This window comes from Corticium candelabrum, chromosome 20 (assembly GCF_963422355.1).
Source record: "Corticium candelabrum chromosome 20, ooCorCand1.1, whole genome shotgun sequence".
NCBI classification, from domain to species: Eukaryota; Metazoa; Porifera; class Homoscleromorpha; order Homosclerophorida; family Plakinidae; genus Corticium; species Corticium candelabrum.
The window spans coordinates 4,994,835-5,015,920 of record NC_085104.1 but is presented as its reverse complement, the minus strand read 5'-3'; the positions used below and the strand labels follow the sequence as shown (position 1 = coordinate 5,015,920).

Below are 21,086 nucleotides of genomic sequence, written 5' to 3'. Positions count from 1 at the left end.
AATCTTTGTCTAAAATATTCTTTTAGGACTAGTGCCACAAGTTTTATGCCTGCAGGTGCCACAATTGGCACCATCACCATGGAAACGGCAACTCTGGATTCGCATGCTCAGACCAACGCAAGGGCTGGCATCCGCAATAACGGTGGTTTCTCGTTCGTTGTTGAACAATGCCAGAGTCTCTGCCTTGCTCATCATGGATTTCGCTGTGGCAAAAGCATTGGCTTGTTCCTTGCCCCACACGAAAACAGAGTCAACGCGAGGTGCACCTACAGACAGATCTAAAACTAGGTCTACCTGATCTAAGCAGCAGCTGCAACGTGAATAGTAGTACTTTGTGGATGTGCTAGGGTTTTTAAAATGTACTGACACAGACAGAGCCGGCTCTGCCTAGGATACCGTACAACTAGTATTTCTGCAGACAATTCTCATTTAGAATTATTTGCATCTAGTTTTAATTTTTGTACGTTTCATAGATTTTTAGTTGATCATAATCAAGACCATGAAACCAAGTTGACGGATATATTCGGCGAAGGCCAGGGCAGGCGCTAGGCTTGTGAAGAGCGCGCTAGCAAAGCAGGTTGTCGGTTTGGACTGCAAGGCAAATTGTTGCGCATGCGTTCTATTATTTGCCTGGAGATGTACCTAGCAACGTAGTATGTTGCGCGGTTTTTTTCGCTAGCTATATTTCGAACGCTTCAAGAGTTCTTTATTATACAGATTCGCAATGTCAACACATCGGGAAAAGGTAGAGTGACTTCGGGCTCGGACTGTTTACATACAACGTGGCCAGCTTACTGTCGACAACAGCCCTTCTAGTGCAGAGTGTATTATCAATAATTGTGTATTATTGTTTTAGGTGGCGTCAGTCTCGAAGCCTAAACCTGGAATGTCCGTCCCTGGTTTTCCTCGTCTGCCTCCTATCCCGTCGCCACCTTCTACCAGTCAGTTGCACAGTTCGCGACTATCAGCTGACAGTCCTCTGAGGCGGTACAGGCATAGCTCCTATGTGAGAGGACTCGTTACGAACGTGATGTGAGCAGTTATGCGTAGCAGTACAATTTTGAACAGTTTACATTATGCGCATGTGCGGCTTGATACGACACGCCTACGCAAACGTGAAACATAGTACAGTCTTTATCGTCTATAAGGTGACCGGATAAGGTAGTACATCGGATATTGGAATAGGATGTTCAATATTCATAATCAAAATATTACTCACTCAATACGCTATTATTATATACAATAATTATCGGTTATTGTAATATACTGCTTATAATGGTGGATTTTTCTATGCAAAAGGACCTTTTCCAGTACCTATAGTATCCGATACAGTAATAGTGGAGTCACATTCTGCACACTTGCTTCTTTCAATAAAAAGAACAATGCAATACATGTACTGTACGTGTATGTACATTTTCTTCAGTCAAACATTACTGATTTGAGAAGAATTGAGTGAGCGGTGTTTGCTGTGCTCTCGAAGCCTTCTTAGACAGGAGGAAGTTCTCAATCTCCGCAACATGGTGGTGAAGGCGATCGTCAGCTTTTCCAGCATAGACCACAACGCAATGCATCCAAAGCCTGGAACATTTCCAATGTGGATGGTTGGACAGCTGCAGTGGGACTGGCACCGCCCTTGTCATCATCATTCTCAGATTCAGCTTCAGCTTCAGCTTCATTGCTGGTCAACTCCTCGGCTATCACCTGCACAATTTGCTCTGCGTTTTCAGATGGCTGCATGTAGACGAGTGCATCCTTGTCAAGTTCTGAAAGCTCTTGGATGTCCTGGGCAAGCTCAGACTGGACTTCAGGGACAGTGTTGTCCTCAGTGGCTTGCAGCTCAGCAGAGAACCCAGCCTTCCTCCAGCAATTCTGAACAGTGGTCTCTGTCACAGATTGTCAAGCATCTTTTGCATACGGGAGGCAGTGGAGCATGTTGATGTTCTTCTTCAGGGCCTTGGTGTCCAGCTTTTCAATGATGGGATTATCAACTAGCCCACCAACTTTCCTCAGCATCAGGCGGCGGTAGTTCAGCTTGAATGCATTAATAATGCCAGCATCACATGGCTGAATAATGCTGGTCGTGTTGGAAGGGAGAAACACAACATTGACATGATCAAGGCTGTCTTGAATTGCTTCACATTTGTGTGCTGGACAGTTGTCTGCCAACAAAAGAACTTTCTTGCCTTTGCGGCGAAACAGCCGATTGAACTCAATCAGCCAATCGCAGAAGACAGTCTCTGTCATCCACCCTTTGTTGTTGCTTGTCCAGCGACCACCAAGAGTGTTAGCTGGAGTGGTGTGAGCAGCTGCCACGGCACGAGGCATCGTAGCGGTTCCAATGCCATGTAGAGGCAGCCTGGTCCCATCCATGCATGTTGCCACTGTAAACGTGATCCTATCCTTCTGCACGTTGCTGCCCTTGACGTTCTCACTCACCCGCGCAAGCGTTCTACGAGGAAGAGCTCTCCAAAACAGACCCGTTCGTCCATGTTGAACACGCAAGAGGATCGTTACTCACGCTACTAAACAACTCTGGCCGGACACCATCAAAGAAATTTCACGCAGCAGCGGTGTCTGCATCAGCAGATTCTCCATGATGACGTTTGGAAGTTATGCTCTGTTTCTTCAGGAACCACTGAACGTAACTCTTCCAGCCAGCGTCACTTGATGGAACATCTTTGGCATCAGCAAGACCAGATCGTTGCAGTTCTTCAGCAATGGCTTTACCCTTTGTGATAAGCAAATCGTAACTGATGGAGTTCAGGGATTTCTCCTTGCAGGCGGCGTAATATGCTTCCATGCCCTTCTCCAGAACATTGCAGAGTGTGGACCGGTTTCTCTTTACACTCCTCGATCCCTTGGAAGCTAGTGCCAGCAAGGAATCTTTCTTGTGCAGAATGGTCAACACTGGGCTGGGAGATGGAGAAATGACGAGCAATGTCTCCTTGGCTGGCTTTCGAGTTTTTCTCAGCATATTCAAGCACTTCAATCTTTTTCTCAACAGTCAGACTGACTCTTTTCTGGGCCATTTTGACGACAAGAGCAGCGTACCAGCAAGAACTAGCTAGCGAGAAGAAACCTCTACTGCAATGATGAGATTCCAGAGAGCACTTGCGAACTGTAGCAAACAAGTATGACAAGCATGTGCCTTGCCCGCGTGCGCTAGATTAAAGTGTGACAAGCAAGTGCCTTGCCCGTTGCGCTAGATTGTGCAACACGTCGTATGGTAAGAGTTGACTTGCGATGTAAGAGTTGTATGACTTTCGACCAAGGAGTCGTACGACTTGTGATTGTCTATAGTAATTACCGCATATAATAATAGAAACTTGACATTCAAAGACCCACGCTATAGATGATACAGACTGTATTTTTTCAAGTTTAACTAATAAATCGAGTGAAAATTGGATTACACTATAGCTTGGCATCTATATGCACATTAATTAACAACCAGCTGCCTGTGTGTTGTCAAGTGTGCATTCTGATGAATTATGTGTTTATTTCACAATGAAAATGTGGTTTCATCTCTTCTTTTGAAGTAGCAAGTCAAAAGATGTTGTATTGTCATGAGTGATGTTGGACGGTAGTTGTACTTTGCTTAGTGCATGTGAATTTGGTGTCTAGTTTTTCAAATCTTAAGACTCAGGGAAGCCATGGTAGTGCACAGTTTAATTTAGAAAGACAACAAAAAAAAAGAACAGAAACACTATTTGTGCACTTCACATCTCCAGAAATTTTACATATTGTGGGAAATTTATAAAGCTGAAGCTTTCTTTTGTGCTAAAAGTGCATGACACAAAGAGCTGCACATAGGAGTACTTTGCTTACTCTGTTATGGTTGTGCCATACTACATTAGTATGGTACTCTAAGAACATGCTAAAGTACAGGCCGGTGCACTAATGGTTGTTTAAGCTGCTTTTGAGCATCCCAGCAGTGCAAGAAAATCTAACAAAGAACAAGGTTTGAGCCAGTCACTTTAATTAACTATGTTAGTAACTGGTTTCTGTAAAGCGCAGACTGCAGACTGGCGGAACACCGAGGGCAACTTAGCAGACGATAATGACTATTGACTGCACCAGCGCATGCACGTCACTGTCGTATCATCCACTGACGCATCTTTAGCACTTAGCCTTTTAGTAAAGTAGTAGACGCGTGGAAGTTCCATGCAGCTGCCATCTACAGACCAGGTAGTACATACTAGAAGCTTCTAATTAGCTGTAGGAGACAAGTGAACTATTGACTGACATGCATAAAGTGGATCGTAATGACCATAATCGACGATTCGTACATGTCTGTCATAGCTCTTCAAGAACGTTACGTTTGTGCAATTGATATCAAACATAAAACTCATTGTGCAAGACTGTAGATATAATTAATTGGTAAATGTGTGTGACGTGTTTCTCGCAAGCTCCGTGATGTTTTATTTACATCCTAGGGTTTTTACACTTCAAATATGTTTCTATTTCAGTGTTAGTTCAAATCTAGTGGTACAAAACCGAAGAAAGCTAGTGCATGATTAGTAACATTAGTTTCACGTGAAAGCTCGAATGGTGTGCATCGTGTATGTAGACCGCGAATATTAATACATATAGCGAAATTGTGAACAATCAAAAGAATCAGAAAACAACTGTAATCAGCTTATGTACGGCCCTAGGCTCAGAAACGCCAAATTGCCCTTGGAGTTCCGTCAGTCTGCGTTTTACAGGCACCGATGTTAGTAACTTACTATTTGGTGAAACAAATATCATATTTCTTTGATTGGTTTGTGGCATTTATTTTTAGCTAGCACTCCACCTGCGGCATTTATTTTAGCTGTAGCACTCCAGCTGCGGCATTTAAACAAGGGTGGCATTTATTCGATGGCAGCATTTATTTGTTAAAGGCTCTCTGTCCTTGCTTTAGGAGTGTCAGGTATGCTGTAGGTTTGACATCTTTTCAAGAGAACAACACTTACCTTACTGGTGTGCATTTCACAATTTGAGACAGTATGTGGTGAAACAGTATCCGAGTAGTCTAAAGAAACGTTTGCCTCACGTATGCCTCCAAAGAAGTCATGCGATTTTTCCTTCATAATATGAGCAATAGATGAAATTCGGCATTGATTCGAGTGCGGTGTTTATATTTTATCTGTACTCTTAGCTGCAGCATTTAATAGAGGGCGGCGTTTGATCAAAGAAATATGGTATGTAAATCACAGTTGAGGTTCTAATGATTTTGTGGAAGTTGGGGTTATTGTGTTTAATGACTGACCACTGTGTCAAATGTACATAAAGGTAGAGTTGATTATCTTTTCTGACAGTCTACTTTTATTAGCAAAGAATAAGAAAGAAATCAAAGTGTTAGTTATGAAAATACTAGAATTTGAATAGTTGCAATGTTAAGCAACCGTGTGCTTTTCATGTATTAATTTGGTTAATTTTTTGTTGATTTTCAGGAAGGAGCGTGCTTTAAAGGCAAGGCAGCAGACAGCTCTTATTGCCAATTCACAGTCTCATACAGATCCAATTCCCGATTACCCACGTTCCATGATGAGTCATGAACGCAAGGTTCGAGAGAACTACGAATTTTTGAAGAAACGTGTACAAGATGCTCCGGTGACACCCATGATACCATCTGTATGGGATCATGTGATGGATAAAGTCCCTGTAGTTCTCACCAATCTGCCAAACTCTAAGCAACTGATTCAGGAGATACAAACTGAAGTTTCAAACGACTACGAGGGCAGTCTGAGGAAGTTTATGGGTTAGTACTTATCATAGCATTGTTTATAAGGACTAGCAGATGAAGCAAAATAATTGAATTTTATTTTTGTGTTATTTGTGCTACATACTGTAGTTGCTCAGGTATTGAAGAAACCCAATGTGAAAGGCGTTACTCAAGACGAGATTCCCAAGGACAAGAAGTAGGAGAAAACTTTCTGTGTTGATTTGTCTTCCTGTTTGTGTACTATTCAGTTGCATTCCTCTTTTGTTACTTACTCATTTGTTGTGTTACATCCGTTTGTTTGCATGTCCATGTGTCAGTGTCTGTTGCACATGAGGTGGCAGGGAGGGCGGGTGAGAGTGTGGGGAGAAAAAGCACATTGCTTTTTCAAAATTGTTCCTTTCCGTAGAAGAGGATGGTCTACAGAAAGATCTGTAGAAAAGTGCAACAAAGCAGGTTTTGCTCTGCTAATGCCATTCAGCACTGTGATTGTGAGCATCATTTTCAGCTTTGAAGATAGTGAAGGCTGCACTTAGAAACTTATACAAGTGTTGTTAAAGGAGAACTCTCACCAAATACTAAAACTTGTTGAAAGAAAGATACAAGGCCTGGTATCTTCCTGCAGGAATCCTACGGTCCAGACAGCCACAGAAGCAGAGAATCGGCAACGAGTTGTTCAGACGATTCCCCGTATGTAGACAAAGTCTTACTCTCTCGAAGTAACTACTTTAGGTTTAACCATACCAAGTGCTCCTAACGCACCCAACATTCAGCGAGACATGATCTATGAACTAATCTAAGAAGGGTCTCCTTCTGAGGTTGTATTGCCACAGTTGATACTTGCATGATAACTTTGGGGTCCCAGTTTGTTTTAGTCAATAAATCACAACTTGACACCATATGTCTCACAATCCTTACCTTGAAATGTGCACAGGTATCAGTCTTCCTTGCTAACCAACAATCAGAGTTACGCTCATGCCACATACGGGTACTAAACACGCCTACGCAGGTAATTTCAATGCTTTATTTCTTTGCTATGGTAAAGTTCTGCAGTAAACGGTTGCAAAGGGTTGTGTGATGAAGTGACAGCTTTCATCTGAGAGATATTTGATTTTGGTGAGCGTTCCCCTTTAACAATTGCAAGAATTGACAATAGTAGGTTAAAAGAGTGAGAGAATCCAAGACAACAGGCCTACAGAAAGGGGTGTGGTCCCACACTGCTTTTATATCTGAATACTTATATTTGAAACATGATTCTACTGACATATACCGTATTTCCATGCATTTAGCTGCATGCCGGTATAAGCGGGGTTTACCAGAAACTTGCTTGTTGAACTCTAGTAATGATACCGGCATGCCGGTATACAGTAGTGCGAGGGAGTGCCGGTAAGGGCGAGGGAGCAACTACACATGTGTAGTAATTCTACTGCACATGCACCATAATTCGATTCATTGACCTAGCGATGCAGCTTCCCCCGTAGCCCAGCTTGAAAAGAGAAAATTTGAACAGCCAGAAGGTATCAAGAATGGATCTTCGCAGTGTGGCATGCAGAAGATCATACACAATCGAAAAGCTAGCAGTACTCTGCAAGTACGATGAGCTCGGTGGAAACATCAGTGCATACAGCATTAGGCTTGAACAAGCAGAAGGACACACAGGGCTGACAATTAAGGAAGAGAGGAGGACAATGAAGACGAGGAGGATGAAGACAGAGAAAGTCAAACATTGTAGGGTTGATTATACAATACAGTCTATACTACATCTAGATGAAAAAGTATGCGTCTTAGTGTTTAATTGTGTTAGTTCAATCAATATCTAATAACGGATGTAGCATAGATCTATGAGTCCAGTCTATGAGGAGGTTGGTCAAATCACCTCTCTTTCTCTGGCATGCCAGTATACCCTGGGGTATACTGGCACTCTGGTAATACCCGGCTTTAACTGGCATGCAGTTAAATGGGAAATACGGTACATGTAATAGCTAGCTAGCTAGGAATTCAACTATACAGCAATACTAAGATTTTGTGCAAGTTATAGAGACTAGAAGTTTAAAAGAGAAAACTACTACAGACTAGCAGATGCAAGGTTTAGCAAGTCATTTCATATTTAAATTAGTAGGCTTTCTGCTTGACAGTAAATTTCAGTCTTGTATTTGGGTGTATGAGGAATTACATCCAGTCTGAATCACAACAGTGTGTGAGAGTTGTACTGGTTAAAGGGGAAGTCCAACAAAAATGAACTTGTATGAGTAGATCTTATGAAGACAAATCGATCGGTATAAGTTACTCCGTTATCTTCAATTTTGTATACGAGAACGAGCGATGTTTCTGTGATGTGCAATGCCCATGCGCCTGCTCCGCGCTTCCTGGTCGATTAAGCTCCGTCCACACACCTGCTCTGCACTTCCTGGTCAATTAAGCTCCACCCACTTCAAACGAATCAATACGTTTACGGATGACTGCTATGGATATATTGAGAATGACGAATGTGAATGCGAAGATATTATGAAGATCTGCCTTCTTGCCGTCAGTGGTTCCTCTCTAAAGTAAAATGGTGTCGGTAGAGCTGTTTCCCCGCCAGACTTTAAAGCAGAATTCCTCAATACCACGGTTTACCTAGAGAACGTGCTTGTGCTTGAATATTTGATATCCTTGTTCTTTTTAATATCCGAATAGAAACGTTCAGCGCGCCGTCTGGCGTGTGCTACAAAGGACGTTCCTATTTTCACATCTGGTCAGCTCACTTTCTTTTGCCGCTGATTGGTAGAAGGTTACAATCCCGGATGTAAAATAGGATCATCCTCTGTAGCATACGCCAGACGGCGCGGATATTAAAAGAACAAGGATAAACAAATATTCAAGCACAAGCGCGTTCTCTAGGTAAGCCGTGGTATTGAGGAATTCTGCTTCAAAGTCTGGCGGGGAAAAAGCTCTACCGACACCATTTTACTTTAGAGAGGAACCACTGACGGCAAGAAGGCAGATCTTAATAATATCTTCGCATTCACATTCGTCATTTTTGATATATTCGTAGCAGTCATCCATAAACACATTGATTTATTTGCAGTGGGCGGAGCTTAATCCACCAGGAAGCGTGGAGCAGGTTCGTGGGCGTTGCACATCACAGAAACATTGCTCGTTCTCGTATACAAAAGCAAAGATAGCAGAGTAACTTATACTGATTGATTTGTCTTCATAAGATCTACTCATACAAGTTAAGTTCATTTTTGTCCCCTTTAACTAAAGCACACTACAGATGGCAGGTTGTTGCATTTCTTCAAAGTTGTTTTTCTTCTTTGAAGGTGTGTGTATGTTTGGTTTGGTATGAAGGCACGCGTATTCGTTCCTACTGGAGGTAACCTAACCCAACATTCCCCGGGAAATACAAATGTACATGAAGGTGTAATGTATCTGCTACGTATACACGTATGTGTAATAGTTAAATTAAGGATTCCTGACATAGCCAAACTTGGAATGTCTCTAATATCAGGGTGCCCACTTGACGCTATGACGTTGCCAATTTTTGCAGTGCCAGAGCACCGCCAAGATTATAGTAATGCTTTAATTGGCACACTCTTGGTATGTCAGTCAGTATATGGCAAAACGATCAACAATTGACACCTACTAGCCAAGCAAAAGTAGATGTGATGACTCTGGTCCTGAGTTGCAGACAGTGGCTATCATACATACTTTACATACTTTACCAGTTATACATACATACTTTACCAGTATGCGTGGGAGTGTCTCATTGAGTCAAGTACGTTTTGGGCGCTGCATTTGTGTGCCAACCATTTCAAACTTGGGCACTCCTGTAATATGCATCATCTATCGATGGCAATGCACAAACAAACACCATGTTCATGTCTGGATGGGCAATGGAAGTTAATTAGAATCAGTTAAAGCAGTTTCCATGAGCATGTGCATAGTTGGAAGCTAAGGCTGCAAATGCTTCTGCCTTAACTTATAGTCACTCCCATCTAGTCATTTTGAGAATGGCCAGTGTTTCTACTAGTGCTTCATCAGCCACTGTGCTTGTGCAGCGTGCCTACTTTATGGAAGTAAACATAGAACCACAGTGACAGATGCACTAACTTCAATTGTTGACAGACACACAGGTGCCATTACTTGGTAGTTTGCAATTGTGGTGTGTGTGTGTGTGTGTGTATGTGTGTGCACGCGCGCACATGTGAATTGATAGTAGTTTAAGAGATTTGTAGCCATGCTGTGCTTGTATTTCTTTAGGGGTCTTGACTTTTCTACACCATGGCGAGCTCGATATGAGACAGCTCGGACAAACATGAAGACTAGCTTGAATAGCATTCACCCAACTATGCAGTCTGTGCTGGCTTTGTGTCACAAAAACTCAAGTTTACTGCTTGTTGATCTGAGGGACACAAGATCTAGGGGAGCAGTAGAATGTGAATATCTAAGAAACACTGCCATTGTTGAATGCCAGAAAGCAGAGGAAAAACTGATGAACAGTTGGTTTCCAGAAGTCGCTAGTGTGTTTTTCGACAACAAGTCTTTAGGCAAAGTCAATGTTGTTCGTTTTTATGAATGTGTTGACACGTTGCTGTCCATTCAACTGCAACGTCTTATCATACATTCATTTACGTCATGGATAGATTTATTCAAAGATATCCACACGACACCTGTGTTTAAATTGCAACTGGTGTTAGACGAAAATCAGATGCAGTTCTACCCATCTTTGGATGACCTGGAGGACATTATAGTGTTTGTTGTGACTACCATTACAACGTCGCTGCAGAAGGTTCCCAAGATGCATGGCTGGATAACAACAGGGGAGGCTACTGGCTACATTGATACAACAACAGAGCAAAGATTTTTGGACAGGAGCATCAAGGAGCTTGTGGAGATGGTGAGGGAGAACCTAGTGGAGACAAAAGAACACTTGGAGTCATACAGTAAGTCATGGTTGTTATTACTGTTAAAAATTCAGGTTTGTAAGAGGGCAGAGCTTGAGCATGTTGAGCTTCCTTAGAAAGGTGATTTATATGAGCATTCAGTAAGAGGTTTTTTTACTTCCCTAGTAGAACACAGTGGTGGGACTTGAAACTTATGTAACTATGAGTATTTTGATGACTGATGTTGACTTGTCTCACATGTGCACTTACATGTTGAAGTTTGATAGTTTAGATTATGTATTAATACTATATGTACAGCACTTGTTCATTATGGCACTTACAACTGAAAGATTATTGCAAAGAACCTTTGAAATCTATCTGTTGCACGTCTAGAGGATTTGAAGTTATAGACATGAATGGAAAACATGGATAAGAACAAACATTCTATGCATGGCCATGCACCTTCAGTGAATGTTTTGTGCATGTACATAGATTTATTTGTTTACACAGCTTAGGATAACATTAAGGCACCTCTGTTTGGTATATTGATGTGTTTATATGACTGACTTTTAGTGTCTTTCGTTAGCTTGTTCAGGCTTTAAGCATGCACTCTACTATCTATCGTCTTTTTGGTAGCCATTCCTTTTCTTTCTGTTACTTAAACTAAAGGGGCACAGTCCAGATGTTTTGCGCTCAGAGTAGCCTCGGAGTCCATCTTAAATAATGTATACATTTTTCAAGTTCATCAAAAGTAAGGATATTTGAAAACCGACGCTTGTAGATTATGATACAGTAGTACATTTTCCATATTCTCATGAAAGAACATTCAAGCGCTTTGCATCTCGCAGTTTGACTTAGCCATAGCAACGAGACCTTGGCTGTTCTATACTTTGCTAAAGTGATACGGTTTGAATATAACAGTTAGGAGTTAGTTACAAAACAAAACTTACTTGTTTTCACATTTGCCTACTCGTGTCTGAGCTTCGGATTAGATACTGCACGTGACAGGAAGTGAACGTCGTCTGTCATATCGACAACCTCTGCAAGAAGCCAGCGTGGTGCATGAAAGCATGGCAAGACAAGGCTGGCAAAAGATGAACTTGGATAGAGAGTAATATGCATCCACTGGTCTAGGTTTCAATTCAACTTCAATTTGAGAAAGGTCCTGCTGCATCCAAAGAGGCTTAGGTCCATGACCTATTATGTATAATAATTTGTATGCTATTTATTTTTGTACACGTATTGGTAGTACATTTACATTTACCAATTCTGCCAAACAAGTTCACTTGAAAATTACCACAATTTCATTCTAGAATTTACCCCCAAAGTATCATGTGGGTGAGTGAATTCACATCTCCAGTCAATCCATGATTAATAGTCTAGGAGTTGTAGGCATGCAGCATTCAAGGCCTGTTGCTTACTAAAAAGCATGAATTATGACAAACAGCCATCTCTGGAACAGCTTGGCAACAAAAGCCAGAGAACAGATATTTCACCGCAGGTATAACAAAATTTCCACCAATGGACTGTAAAGAGAGTGGATGAAAGCAGACACTACCATCATATAACTAAGGTTACACACATGAGATCAAGAAAAGCAAATTAAAAAGAAAGATTAACGTCACTGTCAGACAATAATATGACAGCGGACTCTCAGAACATTGGTTGAACTGTTGCTTTGATCATGTAGTCCACCAACAGCTGCTGATCTTGCAGAAAGCAGTGTAGTAAGACAAGGGCAGGGTATTTCACTATCCTAAATGTGTCACCACATTGACTGCTGACTGCCATTGGTACTAGCTGCATGATGTTGTGTACGTTGTGTTGTTGCTTTTCATTACTTCTGCATCTGTAGGAGACCGTTCTCTAGATGAAGCATTTCCTGTTCTCCAGCACATTCTCTGTCATCAGCCTAGAAGTGAAGCCCTGAAATGATACTGGCACATCCTACAGTTAGCCGACATTGACCACAGCTCTTCGATTCTTGAAAACTTAATCACACAGTCACAAAACTGCACACAAGCAACAGCAGCAGCTTTGCGTTCACATTCTCGTAGACCACATCTTTCTCTTGTGCACTTATTCCTACACCCAATTGTCACTCCCCTTGGTAGACTACAACCAAGACGCACAACGTGGTCATAATACGACAAAACATTACAATGGTAACTAAACCTATACTTTGTTGGCTTTTGGATCGGCTATCTGAGTGTGGCTTGACACAGTAGACATATTCGTCTCGAGGAAGCCATTTTGTTCTAGGCATGGCCAGCAGCCTGTGCGCAATATGCTCTTTCTACCCAAGGCAAAGCATATGCATAAATCTGGACTGTGCTCTTTTAATTATTTGTCTACACATCGAGTATAGTGGCCACCAGGCTAATTGCCAATAATATGAGTATTGTAAATGTTTGAATAAGAGCCAGGTGCATTTATTACATGAAACAAATTTATACACTGATTTGTGCCTGACTAAGCCCTCGGGTGCTTATTTAGGCTGAAGTGCTTATTAGCTTAGGTGTTGTTCAAAATTTATTGACAATTTCACGAGCGTACAAAGTGCACGCTTTCTGAAACCTCTTTCTCCTTCCCAAAGCGTACGCGATATTGTTGATTCACAATTCAATAGGGGGTGGTTCACAATTTTCATCATTTTCACGAGCATACAAAATGTACGCTTTTTGGCTAACCCCTCTTCCCTTCCCGAAAGGGAATTTAAAATGACGATTTTCTGATCACGTGCTGACATGTACCAGCGTACGTTACTACAACTCACCTACTGCACGTAGTCTAGTATTGTCTACGCAATGTAACTTTTGGGATGACCTTTACTCAAAGAGGATGCATCCTGATCCTGACACAGATCAGTGTTTAGCATCGAGTGTATTCTTATTGTAAAATGCAAGTATTGTTTCTAGAATACTATGTAGAATCTGACATCTTGCCATCTTCTTCAAAAACCAATGCAGCGTCCCGATTTATCTGTTTCCTTGTCGCTTCAAACGTGAGGCAGAGTTTGGCCTTGTCTTTTGCAGCTGCTGTCCACTCCTTCTGTCACTGCCTCGCTCTGTGATCGATGTTCGTTGTGAATACAAAGACGTTCATAAAGTGATGATATAGACAGTGCAGATTCTTGTGCACAACTGTTGGTTTACGCTGGCAATAAGCAAACAATGGTCGTGTTTCCACTAGCTGCACCTTAAACTAGTTTAGCTTAAACGCATTTGAAAAGTCAACCAGTTCAAGAAAGCGACTGTTTCCACTAGGAACTTGCACATCCGGGACCGGATGTGCAAAGCTAACCGTCTAGGAACGTCATTTTTAAAGAATTGGTCTGCTTTGTCGCCGAGTCAGAGCAACTGTTGATTGTCACTGATTCAGCATATAGTACTAGGAATTTGCATGATGGTGACTAAGGACATTGTCCTCTTACTTTCTCTCTCTCCTTAGCTGCTGATTTTTTTTCTTTTAGTTAAACAACGCTTACATCTTTCAAGGCAATCCTATCCCAGCAAAATAGTCGATATCATCAAAACAGCGTTGTCAGAAGCCATCTAAACAAGCACGCTACTGTCACGCGACAGTTAAACCTAAACCACTTTGCTAAACCTTCTACAAAACAGGTTAAGAAATCGGTTTAGGTTTCGAATATAACTGGTTTAGCACAGGTGGAAACAGACCAATCCTTAAACCAGTTTAGCTTAAACCAGTTTAGCACTTGTTAAACCGGTTTAGGCGCTTGTGGAAATGCATCCAATGACTGAAAAAAGTCTTGGAAGGCTTCCATGCAGACCTCCACGCTATCTTTAAATACCCAGATTAATTCAGGATGCGCATAGGCAAACTTTGCGATTCCAGACTGCATTGAAAGATCTCAACTCAAAGCAGTCTAACCGTCTAATAAGGGTCTTACGCAACGCCTCTCCCGAACATTTGAAGGGCATCGCATAAGGCATTGCTTGGTATTAAAATGAGAAGATAAATAAATCAATATCCTAATCATCATTTAAAAAGCGTATGCAAGACCGTACCCCTACCCTCCTAGCGTACGTTTTGTACGCTCGTGAAAATGACGAAAATTGTGAATCACCCTAGCTTGACCATGGTTTCATCTATTTAGACTAAATCTGCATATACAATATGTGAGCGCTTGAGCATCACATTGGGTTGTCTTGAGTGGGAGTGGCATGCATCGCATCACGCCCGTTGTACCATTCACAATATGATTTTAGCTTACCATAGACGTCGCTGCATAAATTCTTGAACTGACCACTCATGCTGCTATTTTCTACTGGCAGAATTTTGCCGGAACCTCCAGCTTGTTCAAGATCTATTTCTAGCGTTCTCTTGCACCCGAGTCTTTGTACATCTTGCAGCTGATCATCCACAAGCAAGAACAGCTCCCTACACAATCTATAAATTGCTTAACATCGAGTACAGCACCAAAATCAATAACCATCACTCACGAAAACCCCAAAATAAATTTTTGTTGGCTGTGATTGGTCGAAATCTAGGTTATACTTTTGATGCTACGCGTACAGCTTCCAGTTCAACGCTCAAATAGAACTTGATTTTATTTGGAAACATTGCGTTGCATGCGTCTCGTGCGTCGTGTCGACCCATTTACAATTGAATTTGTACTATGCAACTCGACACAATGCGACACTCAAGCGTTCGCATATTGGAAATGCAGCTTAAGAGTGTTGACATGTAGTCTTCAATGCTTTTGCATTGATGCAGTTCTTCTACCATTCGAGTTGACTCGCTCGAATGATGTCAGCTTGAAGTTTCCGGTCATTCAAGTGAACAAAAACGAAAACATTGGAAAAGTTGTGGTAGAGACAGCTGGGCACGGATGGCTGATGTATTCTAGAACAAAACGGAGTGGGCTGCTGTGCCCGTACATTGAGGCGACTAGCACAGGAACAATGCATGATGCAATTCCGGCCATGGAAAACAGAGAAAGTAGCATGAGCCATCTGCTACTGATTAACATTGTGTAAAGCGTACAGACGCCATAACCCCGTCCTCCTAGCATGGGCTTTGTATGCATGTGAAATTGTCGATAATTTTGAAAGTCTCCTTAAACAAAGGACGTCTTTAGTTAAGTTGACAGTAATTGACTCTACATTCAACCATTGTTGCCTCTAAAATATTAATATTAATGGTACATCCACTTGCTAAACCACACTGTTGAACATTTCCCTACCACCACACCTGACAGGTTCATTAAATTACATCTTTGTACATCAGAATAAGCTGATTCAGCCAGATCTAGTCGTTGCCAAGGTATTTTACAACATTACAGACATTGCAAAACAAAAAGGGGAGCTAATTTAGTCATAGACACTTATATCTGATATTTTGTTTGTCAAACTGTTTTGTGTTTTAATTACTGCTCAGGTGGCATTATGGAGAAGTATGGAGACATTTATGGTATTCCTCATTAGTACAGTGGATATATGTAATGTGTTGGTATATAGTACTGGGACGTAGCTGCCGGTCCAGTTGAAACCGGACAATTTTTCAATATTTGTACTTTCACGAACAGACCATTCGCAGCAGCTTTCGGAATAGGGCATAGCTGATTAAATAAGTTTTTATTTAATCACTCTTAGACAGTGCTAGTTTCACATCAAGTGCCTGCAGCCCCGCAGATCAGAAGGCATACAGCTCATAGACCTGTTCATTGTAGTTTTAGAATGGCGGATATAAGTAAGTGGAACCAGGTGATGTTGCTTCTGTCACCTTCCTTAATGCCTCATCACCCTATGAACTTTTTGTTTCCCAAGAGACCCTTCTGGGAGTCTAAGAATAATTCAGTTAACCCTGTGCTGCATCGTACTCTGCACAGATCCAATGGTTTTATACTTGGCCACCTCTTCACTACGACGTTGATGACGCTCAAGACGTTGCGTTCTGTCCTTACATTACTACAGTCTGCATCAAAACTACTGACACATTTCCGGTTTAGTTGTACTATTTTGGAAAGTCTTCTTGTTTTGCTATGTAATAAGAAACCAGCGCCAAATTTTTCTCAAACAGCTGAAAAGCAGTCACAAAAGCTATTCCATAGTCTGTGCATCCGCTTAGAGAACTTTTCCATCGTCAAATGAATCGTGAAAGACAACGCTGCGATATTCTGTTACTATACCGCTCTGGTACCAAGAAGCCATCTATGATCTCCCAACTTTTACGTGTTTCTTGCTCTAATGTTTACTGAACTCTCAAAAAATTGGACGCTGGAGAACGTAGAGCGTCCCGTGGAAGACCAAAAAACTAGCTGATAGCCATCTAACAGCCTGGTGAACATGATGCACACAAGGAACAACGAAATCAGCAAACAAACTTGCCCATCAGCTAGCAGCACAGGAAGGACTTGTTGTCAGTTCCTCCACCAGCAGAAGAGAACTTCATAACGCAGGCTATATCGCTACACTATGCCTAATATAATTCCGCTAGTGAAGCTAAAACACGAGATTCTGGGCACGTTACGGTCTTGATTGGCCCGCTAACTCACCAGATATTGCACCAATAGAAAACCTCTGGGCGGTCATCAAGCGGCGTGTTGAGCTTCCTACGCCTCAAAACGTTCATGAACTTGACGCAATTCAGGCGGAGTGGCAGTTGCTCACGCTTTGTGATCTGTTGCCGTACATCTAACGCATGTGTAGCCGAATGCGTCTTTGTGTAGCTAGCGGGGGAAATGCTATCAAAAAATGAAAGGAGGACACAAGCTACTGATGCGTACTTGTGTGTTTCCAAAGTCTAACGAACCTACGAGCATACACAATAGTTATTTTCTATCTAGAAAACGTACGTCACATGAAAACGGATGCATTTCTGCTCACGCTATACCCATGGCCACGCCTCCAAGCGTAAATGTGTCAATAGTTTTGACGCGGACTGTACGTAACATGAGAGAGAAAAATTGTACTTTGTATCAGTCTGTCCATGAAGTCTGCCGTCTGTGCATGCTTGCTAATTTTCAATCGGACCACTTCCAAACTGCCGGCTACGGCTCTGTACTACCAATTGATCCATGTGGAGCTTGATTGCTTTATGTTGCTAGAAATGCCATGTAAACTTTAGACAATTGTGTCACATACATGGTATATGATTTATGGTGTAACAGTGCTTTGACATATACAGTATTATTGATATGTGCTAGTTGCTTTGTTGTGTTCAATCTAGTTACAAACAGACAGTCTGACACCTTTAAAATGTTTCAAATCATTTAAAGGTTTTAAGCTTAATGTATGCTTTTATTATACTTGATAGGCAAGTATAGATTCCTCATCAATGGTGAGGCTGAGAAGAGTATGACTACTTTTCTTGAAGGAGGACACACACTACAGGAATATGTTGAGGTCAGAACTATGTTATACAATGTCCTCATGTTTGCAGACATACCAGCAGTGTTAAATCATTTGTATTAGGAGATTGAAAAGTTTAAGTTGCTCTATTGGGAACTTGTTGGTCTTCCTACCATGGCCTATTTTAACATGGTGGAATTGAACTGTCGGGATTTGAAAGATGGATTGGTAAAGTGCTCTCAGGAGTTTCTAGATCGTTTGTTGTCACACCTGGCTACACTGCACAGAACAGAGAATGAACGGTAAAGATCTACTACAGAGTATATCATATGTTGTCGTTTTATAGGTGTATTAGAAATGAAGGGAGGGTATGTATAGTGTATTATCTGTTGTATTTCTGATATTTATGAGATGAAATTGAAATGTTTTTATAAGGGTTTGTCGTGAATATGAAAGTCTCAAGACTCGAGCACTGACTGAACCGGCTGACAATCGAGAAATGATGGAATTGATAGATTACATGGAGAAGGCAAAGAAAGAGCTGGTTCCATCTCTCACAAAAAGCGTTGAGGTGTAACTCTCAATAGTAATTTTAGTCAATGTAGGTGCACCTGCTGATTATCTTATGTGTATAGGAGTCTTGTAGTCGTCTCTTATACTTGCTGGAAGTGTACACATTTCGTTTGAAAGAAGTGGAGCTGAACAAGACTGTGCTACAGTGGCCAAAGCAAATTCCTTATTTCTTTGATGAGAATGAACTGGTAGGAATTTGTGTGTTATTGTCAGCCATTTGTAGTCTAAAACTGTTTGTAGATCATTGAGAAAGCTAAACATCGTGGCGAAGATGCTCTGATGAAACGGAGGCAAAATGTCATTCTGGACATTGAAAAGTGTGCTAGGTACATATGATTTGTTGATTAGGCTAATGCAGTGAAGTAGCTGACATTACTTAGACTATATGTAATGTTAATTCTTATTGTCTGTCTGTTTCACTGTAGGCGCGTAGATGAGTTTTCTGAATACAGTGATTCTGATTCAATGTTCCAATACTGTAAGGATGTTCAGCAGGTGCAAAAACGTCTTGCAGACATTCAAGATTTGGTGGCAGTTGTCAACAAGGAGGAGGAATTGTTTGGTGTTGAGATATCAACATTCAAAGAAATTGAGGAGATTCAGGCGAGAGTGGAGCCATTTCAAAAGTTATTCACAATCACATACAAATGGCAGAAATCAGAGAAGAAATGGATGGATGGTGGCTTCCTTGATCTTGTTGCAGAGCAGGTGGAAAGTGAGGTAACCCATGTATGTGTATATGTATTAATTAACATGGTACTGGGCAGTAGTTATTGAAGTTACTTGAAGTGTATTGTACTACAGACTTGGCCAAATATAAGTACATTTGGTGTCTTTGTGTTTTGTACACATTTCTTTCTAGCAAGTTTAAATTTATCTGTGTTTTTCCAGGCAATGTCAAATACCTCCATTAGTGAAGCCACAAAACAAACAAATGAAAGAAATTTCTATGTCTTGACCCTTGAGTCCAAATAGATATTATTTGAGCTGCATGTTGTAAAGCCTGGTTCATAATATTGACGTTGACGTTTAACATTGACATCAATATTGTGAACATGCCAGCGTCACCCGCATTGACCCCGGCATCACAACTATTGACGTTGATGCTGGAATTGAACTTAGTTCTATTCCAGCGTTAAGAACCGGAAGTACTCAGCGTCAACCACAAGCACGTGATCATTTTCAACCAATCAAAAGCATATCTAGGACCAGCAGTGGATGAAGCGCTGGTGGAATCCGTGAGGAACTACTCGTGTTATTGGCAAATCCGATTGAATGATTAAATGACTTAAGACTGAAAGAAAATGCCTCTAGAATTGTCTTTGCTGCCGGCATTACTAAAGTATTTCTCTAATCCACTTCCGTCTCTTTCTAGCTGTTTGAACTCTCTTGTGTCTACGACGCAGTAGCAATAGCAGAGTGTCACTTATAATAACGGTATTCATTTATGTTGAGCACGCTGGACATGAGCTTTGGACCATCGGATCTGTGCATCGCATCGTGCAAATATTGTGAACAAGTCAACGTCGATGTTGGCATCAACATCAGGGTCAATATTGTGAACCAGGCTTAACTCTTCAGTTTTATGTAAGGCTTGGATACAATTCTATAATGTTTCAACCAATGCACAAATTGAATGTTTTAGTTTCCTTTACTGGGTGACAATATCTCATCTGATTACTTCGAGTTTTTATTGACCCAGCTAAACATTTAAAACGTTTCCTGGATTTTGAAGGTTGCAAATTAACCCAGGCAGTCTGACGTATATGTAGTTGAACAAAAGATTCCAGGCACAGTGAGGTGTTTCCAAATATCACCTACATGTATATTTGTCCTATATGTGTTATGCACAAGGCATGATATGGGCAAACTGTGGATTTCTAGTTTTTCCGCGTAATTTAGGTTTAGGTTTAGGATTAGGGTTACGGGTTAGGGTTAATTAAAGGTGCAGGGCCACGGTTGGACATGCACACTTGAGTCGATCTCAAGTGAGGTAGCTTTTACGTTGTTAGCTATTGTACGTAACATATGTTCAAGTGTCCTGGCAAGAAAATCAATTTTAATTGTCTATAAGTCCTTCAAATGCTGTTCGTATGTGGCACGTGATGAAACTACTGTAAAACCAGCTATTTAGGTGTCGATTGATGGGCATGGCAGCAGTGTAAGTTAAGCAATACCGTTTTTGGTGCTCACTGTGAACTGAGAGCGTTTGGTTACTCTGAGAGAAAGATGTGACACGTACTTTCTGGTCACGTGCAGAGCATAAGGAATTCCGATCTGGCTCGAAGTGCGAGGGTGCTTGTTGAATTTTATCGAAACTGCAGCTTAGCAACCTCAGTGTGAGGTTTTAGAAGAAAAACTTCACGAACTAAATCTAAAAAGCCTAGAATTTAGCTACCAGCGTCATGGTCTAACGCAATTTCATACTGCAACATCTTGATCATTTCAACTCAGGCTATAGAGTGAGCGTTGCCTTCAGTGTAAATTAGAGTGTCTAAGTCCTCGCGGTTACTGAGTGTTTGAAAAAGTGCACCCTTTTTTCAAAGGGATGCAGAGTGCATGTCCGATCGTGACCCTGCACCTTTACAGTTAGGGTTAGGTTAAGGTTAGGCTTAGGGTAAGGGTTAGGGT

General features: G+C 41.4%; 1 protein-coding gene across 2 annotated transcripts; it reads left to right on the top strand.

Moving 5' to 3' along the window:
* The first annotated feature begins 609 nt into the window (after positions 1 to 609).
* Positions 610 to 19,317, top strand: LOC134195734 (dynein axonemal heavy chain 12-like). Of its 2 annotated transcripts, none has more exons than XM_062664814.1 (11): positions 610 to 745; positions 857 to 1,032; positions 5,433 to 5,740; positions 5,834 to 5,900; positions 9,944 to 10,626; positions 17,848 to 17,936; positions 18,006 to 18,184; positions 18,318 to 18,453; positions 18,518 to 18,643; positions 18,696 to 18,781; positions 18,951 to 19,317. In XM_062664814.1, the coding sequence occupies exons 1-11, from the start codon at positions 725 to 727 to the stop codon at positions 19,177 to 19,179; spliced, it is 2,100 nt and encodes a 699-aa protein (XP_062520798.1). In that variant the 5' UTR covers positions 610 to 724; the 3' UTR covers positions 19,180 to 19,317. The 2 variants fall into 2 exon arrangements, with proteins under 2 accessions (XP_062520798.1, XP_062520797.1); XM_062664813.1 differs by having other exon boundaries at positions 18,881 to 19,317.
* Positions 19,318 to 21,086: the final 1,769 nt, after the last annotated feature.